Genomic DNA, 13,799 nt, shown 5'->3' with positions numbered 1-13,799 from the left:
GACATGAAGAAAGTAGCCTGGCTCCAGTAAAAAGTCTGGGGACTATATGGGAACTCACTGGAGTCAGAGGCCTCATCATCTTTATTTCAGTATTCTCTGCAACTTTTGCAAAATAAGGATGCGTATAGAAAATGATTGTTAGATTATTTCACAGTGTGTAACTAACATTTGTTGAATGCTAATTATGTGTCGATGATTTACAGGTTTTGTAACAGTTAATAGTTAAAACCACTTTGTGAGTTGTAAACATTAAATAACCCCATTGTATAGATGAGGAAACTTAAGCTCAAAGAAACCCAAAGTCACACATCTATCAAGTGATGGATCCTGGCTCAAAAGTTCAAACTCTTAATCACTATACCACCCAGTATCTCTCCTTTGTTCTTGTTTACTTTTCAGTTTATAAATCTTTTAAGGACCACTTGAAAGGAAATTATTTTAGTTCCTGTACCTCTTTAACCGGAAAGAGAAGCTGGGAAAATATGGATAGAGCTCTAGCATGGGAAGCATTTCCCACCTCTGCCACTAAGTTTAATGCATGATTTTAGAAAGCCCCTCCTCTCTTGACCTGTTTAAATTCCATGATCTTTGAGCTATCTTCCGCTATAATACCATATTTTCATACCACCTTATATTGATGGGACAGATGTCAAGCTGAGTAATCTAGTAACCTCAACCTGATATCTTTCACCAAATGGCTCCTTTCCTTTTTCAGAAGGAATACATATAAACTAGAGGCCACTGTATATCTTTCACATTTTAGAACTGAATTTCTTTCTTTATGTATATATATATTCTCTCCATATACACCTACTTATTTCCCCTTAACACATCTACCCTAGCATTTTGGCCACGTGCCTATAAACAACGTGTTCATACATTCGTCATTTGCCTTTGCATGATTTTTGAAAACATCAAAAAATATACTGGGTTATAGAAGGATACTCCTTTGGGTAGCAAGGCATTTTCCAAGTGATTTTTTCCCCATATTTCTAGATAAGAAAAATGTATCCATACCCTCAGCTCCTGGAAAACTTACTTCATGCAGTAATATCATGTATGTTCATTTTACTGCTTTACCTTTATTGTCAAACCCTAAGCTCTAAATTGGTGTGTGTTCCTGAATTAAGGCAAGTCTCTAATCAATTAGTTCAATTCATAAAGCATTTCCTGAGGGTACACTTCAAACAAGGTACTGTGGAGGGACATAAAGATAAATAAAAGGTGGTCTCTGCTCTCAAGGAGTTTGCAGTTTCAGGGAAAGCTAGGAAAAGTGTATGAATCTAACACAAGACTTGGTGTGCTCATTACCATAAAAATGATGCTAGTAATTACATACCAAATATAGGCTTAGCTCTATGTTAAGCACTGTGTGATGCATGTGGTAATTGTGTGATTGTTAGTGATGCTTAAACCTAAGTATATCAGTAAAGGGGGAAAGTGTATGGGCTGTACTGGTGAGAGTTTTGAGAATGAGGCAGGACTTAAGCTAGATGTTATTAGGAAGGGAAACATCAGAATACATGCTAGGAAGAATGAATTAGCATTCCAGGTAACAGTTACCACATGAATGTGGTAAGAACATTGAGAAGACTATCCATTTAGAAGCATAGGGTGGACATTGTGGGTTGTGGGCTACAGTCTTAGAGAGAGGTAAGATATGACCAGATGATAGAGGGTTTTGTAGACTTGGTACAATAGAAAATAGCTATGAAGTTTATGACCTTGAGTGATGTATTGATATAAGGAAAGATTAATTTTAGAAAGATTACTTGGGTGCTAGTATGCAGGATGGATTGGAATTTGAGGAGAAAAGAACTGGAAAGAACAGCAAAAAACTTATCATGTGTTGCAATGGCTTCATGAGTGGTAGTAACACTACAAATGGAGAGGAATGATCAAAACCAAGAGACATTTTAAGTATCTGGAAATAGTCCCGCTGACTAGAGAGATCTGGGAGTAATTTGTATAGAGATGCTAATTAAATCCATGGAGATAAAGAGGAATCTGCAACGAGAGAATAAAACTAGAGAAAGAGGATAAAATGTAAAACTAGGAATCACCTATGCATTATTTACATGCGTCCACATGGACAAGGAAATAAATAGGGAAGAGAAAGCCAGAGGGTCAAGAATATAACATTATACAATGCTCATATTTTGGGGTAGAGTATCCCAAAAATACTACGAATGAAAGAGTATTTCCTCTGTTTTATAGGTGAAAAAGCTGAAGCTGGGAAGGTAATGAGACCTATATAAAGTAATAAAGCAGTGGTGACTCAACCTAGGTTTTCTCAGACTCCTTTGTGTCATTTTCTCTGCTCTTTCCAATCTCTGAGAACCAATGGCTAGAAAGAAGTGTACATATACTGCAATAGTCACTTCACATAGTTTCGAGGGTTTATGTGAGAACCTAGAATTTTAAAGTAAAGGTCTAGGAAAAGACAGAAAGAGACCCAGAGCTCAACCAGCATACAGTAAGACTAAAATAATGTCATTCTTGGTTCAAGTAGACATATATTGAATAAGTGAAATCACTATTACATAGGCAGCAAGAGCAGGTGGAGTTGGGGGAAGCAGTATGTGTATAGATGGTAGGAGGTGAAGGTGAATTGACTCCCTAAATTCTGTGTTTGTCTTCTATTACCCAGAGCCTGATTTTTTGAGGTATCTTCCTTTTTTTCAATTTAGTCCTCACCCAGTGAGCTACTTTTGCAGCCTTAGCTTAAGCTCACCCTGGGAGTGAAACCACAAAGTTGATAATTGGGTTTTCAGCTCAAGCCTCAGTGTCTACAACAGTATGATTTTAATTCAAATAATTGCTCGGAGGAAAAATTTTCTGTGCCAAATAAGAGTGTAAGTTGCAGTTAAAAAAAAAAAAAAAAGAGGTAAAAGCATCCTAAGAGCATAATCCCACCAGCCAACTTTTGTAAAGGTTCATCACCAAAGCACACCTAAAAATTCTGAAATAGCCAACCATAAGCAAGGAGTGAACATTGAAAGATTTAGCATCACTTCTTTGGAACAGTAAGGCAAGGAAATTCATTGCATTTTCAGAATCATCTTCCAAGATTTTACAGTTGTTTTCTTTTTAGAAATGTTGGGTAGGCAAGATTAGATATATCCTTAAGCACTTGCAATTTCTTTTTCTCTTTATTTGACAAACATAAGTTATCTTCTGTATATCTTTCACTGAAGACATGGGCCAATACATTTGCTTTCTGCCCAGACTTAAGGGGAAGAATATCCTAAGGCTAGGATTCCAGACAAGACAGAATGTTGTGCCTACCATGGGGTCATGATTCCAAAGACAGACATTCTCAGAACCACTTTTATTTTTTCATTTTTCCTGGAAGAAAAAAACTTGGTGTCTAGAATCTGCCTGTTTAACTCAGTGGCATGAGAGCTTGCCAGACTTCTGTGGCAAGGATAACTCACCATGACTGGTTGGCTTCTGTCCTGGGAATCTAAATTTCACACTTATGAAAGAACACTGAATGGCACATAAAAGACACTATACTGTGCAAAAACTGTAGAAGATGGTCACTCAACTTTTTTAAAATCTCAAAATGCCAAGTATATTATTTGTCGTGGACCGTCCGGACGGGTAGGCACGTCTGCCCGGGGGTCTCTCGACCTGCAAGAGGGTCCCAATACCTGGAAGAGGGAGTGCGCCTGAGAAAATAATAAAGACAGAGAGAGAGAAAGCGAGGCGTCTGGAGGGCTGATAGGCTGTGCCTAAACAGCAAATTTTATTTTTCAAAGGCCAGGAATAAATACACTTTCTTGGCTCTGGTTTACGTCATAGCAAGAGGAATGTAAATGTATGCCTCACATGGCCTATACAATAGAGAAATCAGATACACAATGGTTGCAAGAGGAAATGCAAATGTATACCTTACATGGCCTATACAATTGAAAAGTCAGATACACAATCAGTGGTTGTAAAAAGTAACAGAATTTCCTGTAATCACAAAGCTTGTTTGCATCCAGACATTATTCCTCCTGGCTGCAGGTATCTCCGGTTTGATCTTGTTTTAGAACTGAGATGTGAAAAGGTTTTCTGGTTTTGCTCCTCAGAATATCTCTTAACCGGATTCTCCTTTGTCTACTCCTAACTCAACTTAACTCAATTTCCCCATTCAGGAATCTCTGAGTCAGGAATCAAAGCCATCCCTTATGGTGGCATTTGCTTTGCAAATATCGACAGTTAAACCATTAGGCAGTCAGGTAAGTAAAGAAAAGGTTAAAACTTATTCTTAAAAGAGAGTCATAAAAAAGGTTAAAAGCAGGAACTGGTTGCTGGTAGGGGGTCACTCGGTCTAGCAGCAACGCATAGTTTTAGGCCCAAACGATATTGTGGTTGATATTAGAAACTGATCATTCATCTTTCTTCCTATATTTCCGGATAGCTCGACTGCCTCCAGTAGGAAACTGTGTTTGGGATCAAACTCACCGTATAGTGAGACTCACGCCTTTTAGGGGTCTCACACGGGAGTGTTCCCCACAATTCTCTCTTTTTTTGGTTTTAAATGCAGCTCAAAAAGTTTGAGCTGAAGGTGCTGGAGGGAGGAGAACACAAGGCGGAAGAGGAACGGCAAGAGAATGATGAGTACAAGGAAAAAACCTCCAATGCCAATTAAGGTGGAAAGGGAAGGTAAATGAAAACCACGAGTCCAAGAGGACAACGTGTCCACAATGTCACGGGCAATAGTGGCATCCTGTGGCAGCTGTCTGCGAGAAAAGTCAATAGCATGAGTTTGACGCTGTAAGCGAAAAATGTCTAAAGACAGATTGTTGTGACTCCAAATGCCTTGTAGATGGGCACGGACCAGAGGCCAGTCCCATTCTGAGTCATTATAAGGAGCACTAGTAACACAAATGGAATTATAATCAGCATGACAACGGAAACGGAGACGAGACTGAAGATTATGAACCTTGTCACCCAAAACAGTAACAGTTTGTTCTAAAGCATTAAGCTTAGCCTCCAATTTAGAATCAATGTCAATTTGAGTACCCAAAGAAACAGAAACATTGTGGGTTAGATGGTTAACAAATGTGGCAGCTTGAATACTGTGAGCTAAACTTACAGCTGCTGTGGCAGCCGTGGCCACAACACTAACAATAGTCAAAATACTAGCAATAAGAATACCCAGAAAACGTTTGGGGCAGACAATTAAATCGCGGATGTCATGTAAAATTTGCAGGCTATATTCATCATACCAGGGCCCAGAAACATTAACACGAAGCATAACATAAGGGAGTTGATGAACAACGAGAATAGTATGGGCAGGAAAAATAGAGGAATCAATGCAGTTGGTAAGAGTGCAAGAAGGGCAAGAACTATGGTAGTGACCAGAAGAGACAGAAATGTTAACATGACCATAGAGTAAGGCATAAGGAGAAGCAACACGGGCTTGAACATAATGTTGGGAACAAGAGGGGTAAGAAGCACTGCGGGTACCGGCCTTCCAATAACTAGGGGTAAGAGCAGTAAAAAGACGCCAGAGAGACGTGTAGGTGCGGCCAGAGGAGGTAGAAAAAATAGGAGTGGCCCAGCCGCCAGGGGACTGGTACCGATCAAAGGAGGTGGAGAGCGGCGCAGGGAGAGACCAATCATAAAGAGTAACACCACTAGAAAGGGTATAGGTAAGGGCAGTGCGTTGTTTAGGGTAGCAGAGTTTCCAGGGAGGAGAAGGGTCAAGAGAGGAGTTAACAACATGGCAGCGAGAGCGAGGAATAGATGGGAAATCAGGAGAGGAAGAATTCCATGACTCTTTGATACCAAGATAGGTGAGAAGCCAGTCCCTAGCATAGAAAGAGGTTTCGCCCTTAAGGAGGGCAGAAGGGCCTTCAAATGTGGTGAGATGCTTCATTCCTAATTCAAAGCAAAAGGGACCATTGGTAGAGGGGAGAATAGGTAAGAAGGGAATGCGAATATTGAGAGTGAGTTGGTCCCATATTTTCAACGCATAAAAACACATAGGGGGAGAAGCAGCTTGGGCAAAATAGGAATAATTGGCAGTTTGAGGGGTAATATGAGTGGAGGAAGGGAAGCCAAAAAGAGAAGTATCATTCAAATAAACAGGAAAAGCAGGGTCAGTCCAGGTAACAGGACGGAGGATAGGAGGGTCTGGGACATAAGCCCAAAGGATTTGAGAAGAATCAGCAGAGTGAGCATGGGAGGGGGAAACCTGGCAGGACAATATGGCCATCATGGCAATAAACATGACTGCAGGGGAACGGGAGTGTCCTTGTTCAAGAACAAGCTGGGTCGCTTTGGCAGTCAGACGGCGAAGTTAAGACCAGGTCGGCAGGGCATTGCCATGGAGCGGTGTGCAGATTCGTTGTGTCCGTCGCAGGTGGCGGCGTCTCCGGTGGGGTGGCGGTGTCAGTGTCAGGCGACGAAATTGAGGAATTAGGGCGTTTGCTCTGCCGTCGAACTGGTCCATGCTTGACAAGACGTTCAGGCATCCAAATTGGCGAGGCAGCAGACCTGGGAAAAACACAAACATGTCCTCGTCCCCAGATGAGGACTGGATCTGGTCCATGCCATTGGTTGGCTAAAGGATCTTTCCACAAGACCTCAGCCGTAGCCTTATCCTGAGGGTGCCAGAAACGGTCGGCGGCGGAGAAGCCATTGGCATCCAAAGTTAAGAAATTTAGGACATATAAGGCATGACGCAACCAGTTGTGGGGCGTCTTATGAATAAAGTGAAGGGTACTACCCTGTTTGAGTTTGTGTAGTAAAGTTTTGAGGACAGCGTGGGAGCATTCCACAATGCCCTGACCCTGAGGATTAAAGGGAATGCCAGTGCGATGACAAATCTGAAACTGAGAACAAAAGTTAGCAAAACCTTTGCTGGTATAGGCGGGACCGTTATCAGTCTTTAAAATCTTGGGGGGTCCTATAATAGAGAAAACTTGTAAACAGTGAGAAATAACATCCTTCACAGCTTCACCTGTATGAGCAGAGGCCACAACAAAATGAGAATAGGTGTCAATGGTAACATGTACATATTGTAATTTACCAAAGGGTGCAAAATGAGTGACATCCATTTGATAAATATGGCCCGCCTGCAAGCCTCGAGGATTAACCCCGTAATGTTGGGTAACAGGCAGGTGAGGCAAACAAGCCGTACAGGTTTTAACAATTTGTGGAGCCTGCTCTCTAGTTATCTTAAATTGCAAACGAAGGCTGCGCGCACTTTGGTGATGCAGCGCATGAGAAGCCTCGGCTTGTTGCATAGGAGATAAAACAGGGAAAACATGTTGAGTAAGTTGATCAGCAAATGAATTACCCTCAGTCAGGGGGCCAGGCAGGGTAGAGTGAGCCCTGATATGTCCTATAAAGAAAGGATGAAAACGTTTTCTCACCGCTTGCTGCAAGGGAAGGAGGAGATGAATTATTGGAGAGGAGTCTGAAAAGGAAAGAGGAGCAGTTTCTAAATTTTGTATCAAATTAACCACATACTGACTGTCAGAATAGATATTTAAGGGCATATCCCAATTTTCTAAAACATACTGGATTTCCAGTAATTCCACACGCTGTGCCGAATGGAATGTTCATTTGTCTGGAAGGAAAATGGCTGTTTGTTGACCGTTCCAGCTGCAATCCCAGAAGAGGAACCATCAGTAAAGGCTAAAGAAGCAGAAGGCAAGGGCGATTTAACACAGGTTTGTGGAAAGATAAGAGAGCACTGTGAATAAAATTGTAGTAGTTTATCAGCAGGATAATGACATAAAATTTGTCCTGAAAAACCTGCAAAAGCAATTTGCCAAGAGTCAGAAAACTGCCACAGCCACTGCTGTTGGGCATTAGTATATGGGACAACAATTTTCAAAGGATCAGTGCCAAACAGAGTTAAGGCACGTTGCCTGCCCTTAGCAACCAACGTAGCCACCAGGTCAAAGTAAGGGGAAAGGACTTTACCACGACTTGCTGGAAGGTGGATCCATTCCAAAATCCCTTGTTGCCAAAAAACTCCAGTAGGGGTGTAAGCAGTGTGAAGAATGCAGTAACACCATGGCATATTGTCTTTAATTCTGCTCAATTTTTGTTGACGGAGGGCGTCATGCACAAGTTGCAGAGCCTGTTTAGCAGGATCCGATAACGATCTAGGAGAGATTGGTTTGGAAGGGCCTTTTAACATATTAAAGAGGGGCTTAAGTTGACCCCTTGAAGGTTTTAAACTAGGGTGAATCCAGTTAATATCACCCAAAAACTTTTGGAAATCATGTAAAGTCTTAAGATTACCTGTGGACTAAAGTGGAGTTTTAAAGGAGACCTGGTTAGACTCAATGAGTCTTCCAAGATAATGGTAAGGAGTAACAGTTTGAACCTTGTCTGGAGCAATGATAAGATTAGCTCTATTAAGACAATATTTTAGGAGTTCATATGCCTGAAATAAAAGAGACTGTGAAGGGGCAGCCAGCAACAAATCATCCATATAATGCAATAGCAGAGCGTCAGGAAAGTCCTGACGTACTGGGTAAATGGCCTTGGCAACATAGGATTGACATAAAGTAGGACTATTTGCCATTCCCTGTGGGAGAACGACCCATTCATATCTATCATAAGGCCTCTCAAAATTGGTAGATGGAACGCTAAAGGCAAAACGTTTGCAATCAGTCGGAGCCAAAGGGATGGTGAAAAAGCAGTCTTTTAAATCAATAACTATAAGATGCCACTCCTGCGGCACAACAACAGGAGAGGGCAAGCCTGGTTGTAGCGGCCCCATAATTTCCATGGTTTCATTAACTTTCCTTAAGTCCTGTAATAGTCTCCATTTACCAGAACGTTTTTTAATGACAAAAATAGGAGAATTCCAGGGACTGTTGGTAGGCCGAATATGACCCGCATCAAGCTGTTCCCGAACCAACTTGTGGGCGGCAGTAATTTTTTCAGAAGACAGGGGCCATTGTTCTACCCATACCGGGAAATCAGATTTCCATGTGATAGCATCAGCATGAGCATCGGGAATTACAGTGGCCCCTTGGAAAAATATCCTAAACCAAAACGGTTGCATTTTTGAGATAAAGAAAGAGGCTTGGGCATGCCTTGCAAATGTTTACCCAAGCCCTTGGGAGGCTGATAACCTTGTCTAAGCATAATATCAAGAGCTTTACCACCAGTGACCAGATGAGCTCCCATAGCTTCCAAGATATCTCGCCCCCAGAGATTGAGGGGAATGCCAGGAATAACATAAGGGCGAAAGGAGCCAGAGTGTCCGTCCATATCAGTCCAAGTCAGCAAGTTGGCAGACTGATGGGGATGATTGCTCATCCCAATACCTTGTAAAGAGGTCATGGCAACATTAGTAGGCCAATTATGGGGCCAATGCCTGTCAGAAATTATAGAGACATCAGCCCCAGTGTCTAAAAGTCCTTTAAAGTTTTTTCCATTAATTTTAAGATAAAGTTCAGGTCTGGTCGCGGAAATAGACTGCACCCAATAAGCATAAGAAGAGGAACCAAAACCACGTTCACCCCTAGCATCATTAGTAAGGGAGGAGCCCACAGTCAAGTTAACAGGGATGAGTAACAACTGGGCAAATGATTGCTCAGGAGTAAGAGTATAAATTCCTTTAGGTGCCCAAGCCATAACTTTAATTTCACCTGTATAGTCTGAGTCAATTACACCGGGAAGGACCTGGAGTCCTTTCAATGACCAACTGCTGCGTCCCAGCACCAGGCCAGCGTGGCCAGAAGGGAGGGGACCGAAAATGCCTGTTGGAATGGCCTGGGGGCCCATGTCGGGAGTTAATACCGGTCTGGAGGAGGGACAGAGGTCAAGTCCTGCAGTGTTTGGGGTTGCTCTGTAAAGTTCAGAAATGGACTTCCTGACCCCTGAAGGGGTTGAGTTTGAGCAATCGGTGCCCCGAATTTCTGAGGGGGTCGAGACAACCCCCCCTGGGAGTTTCCCGAATGCAGTTGCAAAGGTTTGCCCTGGGCATCACGTTTAGAGCGACATTCTCTAGCCCAGTGACTACCACGATGGCAGCGAGGGCACTCACCAGGCTGACGACCAGAGGGCTTGAACGACTCAGGTGGAGGTAATGAAGCCAAAAGCCGAGGATTGGGAGTAAGGGAAGCCTGGCAAGTCTTTGCCACATGTCCCAAGTTGCCACAGCGAAAGCATTTAACACCAGGTTTATTTTGAGGAGGTTTTTGTTTTAAAAAAGCGGCAACGGTCATGCCAGCCTGAGCAGCTGCCATAGCGAGCCCCTGTTGGTAAGCAGGGACTATGTCAGCGCAAAGGCGGGTATAATCATGTAAATTACTCTTTTTACGGTAGGGTCTGATGGCGGCCTGACAGGCGGTATTAGCATTTTCAAAGGCTAATTGTTTAACCAACATAGAAGCAGCGTTCTCATCTGAAACCTGACGGCTCACTGCTTGCAATAGATGAGAAACAAAGTCTTGATAAGGTTCGTCAGGGCCCTGTCTGATTTTAGATAATTCCTCCGTTTTCGAAGTGGAGGATGGTAGCTACCGCCAGGCATGGACTGCAATGGCATTAATCTGAGTATAGGCCTCATTAGGCATAACAATTTGATCATTTAGATCCTCATGTTCACCGCGACCCATAAGCATATTTAGAGTAACAGGAGAATGGTTACGGCGGTTGCGCTGTGACTGTTCAATAGCAGCTTCCTCATAGTAAGCTTTCCATAAAAGAAAATCACCTCCAGACAGACAGGCTCTAGCCAAACGACCCCAGTCTGTGGGTGCTAATGCAGAGAAGGCAAGATTGTCAAGAAGAGTAAGAGTGTATGGAGCAGTAGGACCATACTGGGCGGTAGCCTCTTTAAGCTCATGGAGAACCTTGGGAGCAATAGGGTCATAGCTATGAACAGCTTGTCCTTGATCATCCACTACTTCTATAATGGGATACAGGACGGGAAGCAGATTGTCAGAGTCAGCAAAGCCCCTGTGCATAGACATCAATGCGTGAGACAGAGGGGAAACGGGGGAAGTGGCAGTAGAACGTAGGGGAGCAGGCATCACAGCACCTGAAGTGACGGGAGGCTGTGTTGGGTGCGTAACGGGAAAACAGTGCTGCTGTTGGGTAGAGAGAGCACGAGAGCAGAGTGAAAGTAAGTCTTGGAATTGTTGGGCAAGATTGGGTGGGAGGGTAAAAGTTACTGGTCCAGGAGTCCATTGAGGAGTATTGTCAGGAGTACGCGCTTCGTCCACAAGAACCTCTGTCAGAGTTTCAAAGTTATCCAAAGGTGGATATTCTACGTGTGAGGAGTTAGACCCACATTCTGCCCACTCATGAGGATCAGGTGGAAGAGGGGGAGCCTCAGGAGGCGGTTGTATAACGGCGGGTGGTGCGGCAGCACCAGAGGGCAGGGGAGTATAGGGAGGGGCAGAAGGAGGAAGATTTTTAGAAGGACAAACACATTCTCGTAGTTTAGGCCAAACAGAAAGCAAAACTTCACATTGAGGCAAAGACTTATTGAGAAAACAAAATTGATCGATTTTCTCTCCTATGACGTTCCATGTGGCTTCATCGAGAAAGCCACCTTCAGGGACCCATGGACACATTTCCCTAACAATGTGCACAAATTCTTCAACAGTTTTCATCTTAATATCATAACCATACGACTTAATCATTGACTGTAAAAGCTGTACGAACATATTACATTCCTTAGACTCTAAATGCCCCATGTTTTACTCCAGACTGAAAACTTGAAAATCAACACTTGTATATACACGATTAAGAAAGCAACTCAAAAACTTACTGCTGCAGCCTCACTCCTTAATTGATGTGCGTCACTGTAATCCCTCGTGTCCAGGCCCCGTGTCGTGGTCGCCAGATGTCGTGGACCGTCCGGACGGGTAGGCACGTCTGCCCGGGGGTCTCTCGACCTGCAAGAGGGTCCCAATACCTGGAAGAGGGAGTGCGCCTGAGAAAATAATAAAGACAGAGAGAGAGAAAGCGAGGCGTCTGGAGGGCTGATAGGCTGTGCCTAAACAGCAAATTTTATTTTTCAAAGGCCAGGAATAAATACACTTTCTTGGCTCTGGTTTACGTCATAGCAAGAGGAATGTAAATGTATGCCTCACATGGCCTATACAATAGAGAAATCAGATACACAATGGTTGCAAGAGGAAATGCAAATGTATACCTTACATGGCCTATACAATTGAAAAGTCAGATACACAATCAGTGGTTGTAAAAAGTAACAGAATTTCCTGTAATCACAAAGCTTGTTTGCATCCAGACATTATTCCTCCTGGCTGCAGGTATCTCCGGTTTGATCTTGTTTTAGAACTGAGATGTGAAAAGGTTTTCTGGTTTTGCTCCTCAGAATATCTCTTAACCGGATTCTCCTTTGTCTACTCCTAACTCAACTTAACTCAATTTCCCCATTCAGGAATCTCTGAGTCAGGAATCAAAGCCATCCCTTATGGTGGCATTTGCTTTGCAAATATCGACAGTTAAACCATTAGGCAGTCAGGTAAGTAAAGAAAAGGTTAAAACTTATTCTTAAAAGAGAGTCATAAAAAAGGTTAAAAGCAGGAACTGGTTGCTGGTAGGGGGTCACTCGGTCTAGCAGCAACGCATAGTTTTGGGCCCAAATGATATTGTGGTTGATATTAGAAACTGATCATTCATCTTTCTTCCTATATTTCCGGATAGCTCGACTGCCTCCAGTAGGAAACTGTGTTTGGGATCAAACTCACCGTATAGTGAGACTCATGCCTTTTAGGGGTCTCACATGGAAGTGTTCCCCACAGTTATTATGCTGTGAGTATGAGAAAAGTGATTACCTGTACATTAAGCAAGCTGATTCAGAGTGTTCTCTACCAAAAAACTGGAGGTCAGAAACAAAAACATTTGTACCATAAATGTTGTTGCTTGTTAATCCCAAAGCCTCTTATTTTCTAGACACCCAATTCCTTTTTTAGAAATACACTATCACCTAACATACTCTAATAGCTATCTCAATTATGTCCAGTGGAATAACAGCAAAACAGGGTAATTTTGTAGCAAGATGCAAAACATTCCGTTAAAATCAGGTTATGTTACTCTGTCATCACAGCTGTTTAAGTCAAATACCAGCCAGTATTATAGATCACATAATGCTGATAAATAATCTTAGTTCATAATATAGCAGGCTGACTATTCTTAGAATGTGAAAGTCTGTTCTGGTTACAAATGCTTCTGTGTTACACATCAGTCTTTAGAGGTTTGCAGGTATCTGTTGTCTGCAGAGATTGGACAAGAAGGAAAACTGCCAATGAATGAATACCCATCCATATAAGGCATGGGGGCATTTGATCATCTTCATGTTCCAACCTTACAGATTATCCAGAAGGCTCGTCATCTCTTGCTGTGGAAACGGAAACATAGCAGTTTTCATATTTCCTGCATCTCTCAGACAGGTCAGTATTCTGAGGGAGATATATACAGTGACACCTGAACTGCTAATGAGCATCCTTGGAAGAATAACTAGAAAAGAAAAAATTCTCATCCTGAGTGAAAAAGATTTTAAATTCTTCACTCTTGTGATGCATATATAAGCAGAATTTCTATACATAATTTCCCCTGCCGGTGTACTAAGAAAAATGACCTTATTCCCTGCAAACTCACATTTATGTCACTTGTGCTAAAAGACTCCAGGGATCCTGAGACACCCAAACATTCCATTAAGGTTATTTACTCTCATACTGTGAATTATAAGCCTCCTCCTGGTGCATTCCAGGTCTCTGAAATGGTACAGATTACAAATAGGCTTCTGTCACGGACTCCATTATGTCAGTTAATAACTTACTCTTTACCCACTG

At 42.6% G+C, this 13,799-nt stretch overlaps 1 protein-coding gene across 1 annotated transcript in view; it reads left to right on the top strand.

The window, feature by feature from the left end:
* The window catches only part of ZDHHC15 (zDHHC palmitoyltransferase 15), a 177,129-nt gene that overhangs the window by 142,808 nt on the left and 20,522 nt on the right, over positions 1-13,799 (top strand). Inside the window, exon 11 of the mRNA XM_003936858.3 lies at positions 13,319-13,397. Within this exon, the coding sequence (XP_003936907.1) occupies positions 13,319-13,365 (47 nt within the window). The 3' untranslated portion in view covers positions 13,366-13,397. The remainder of the gene's footprint in view (positions 1-13,318; positions 13,398-13,799) is intronic.

Source organism: Saimiri boliviensis, chromosome X (genome assembly GCF_048565385.1).
Source record: "Saimiri boliviensis isolate mSaiBol1 chromosome X, mSaiBol1.pri, whole genome shotgun sequence".
Taxonomy (NCBI): domain Eukaryota; kingdom Metazoa; phylum Chordata; class Mammalia; order Primates; family Cebidae; genus Saimiri; species Saimiri boliviensis.
Note: the sequence above shows the minus strand (reverse complement) of the source record. Positions and strands in the feature narration are given on the sequence as shown.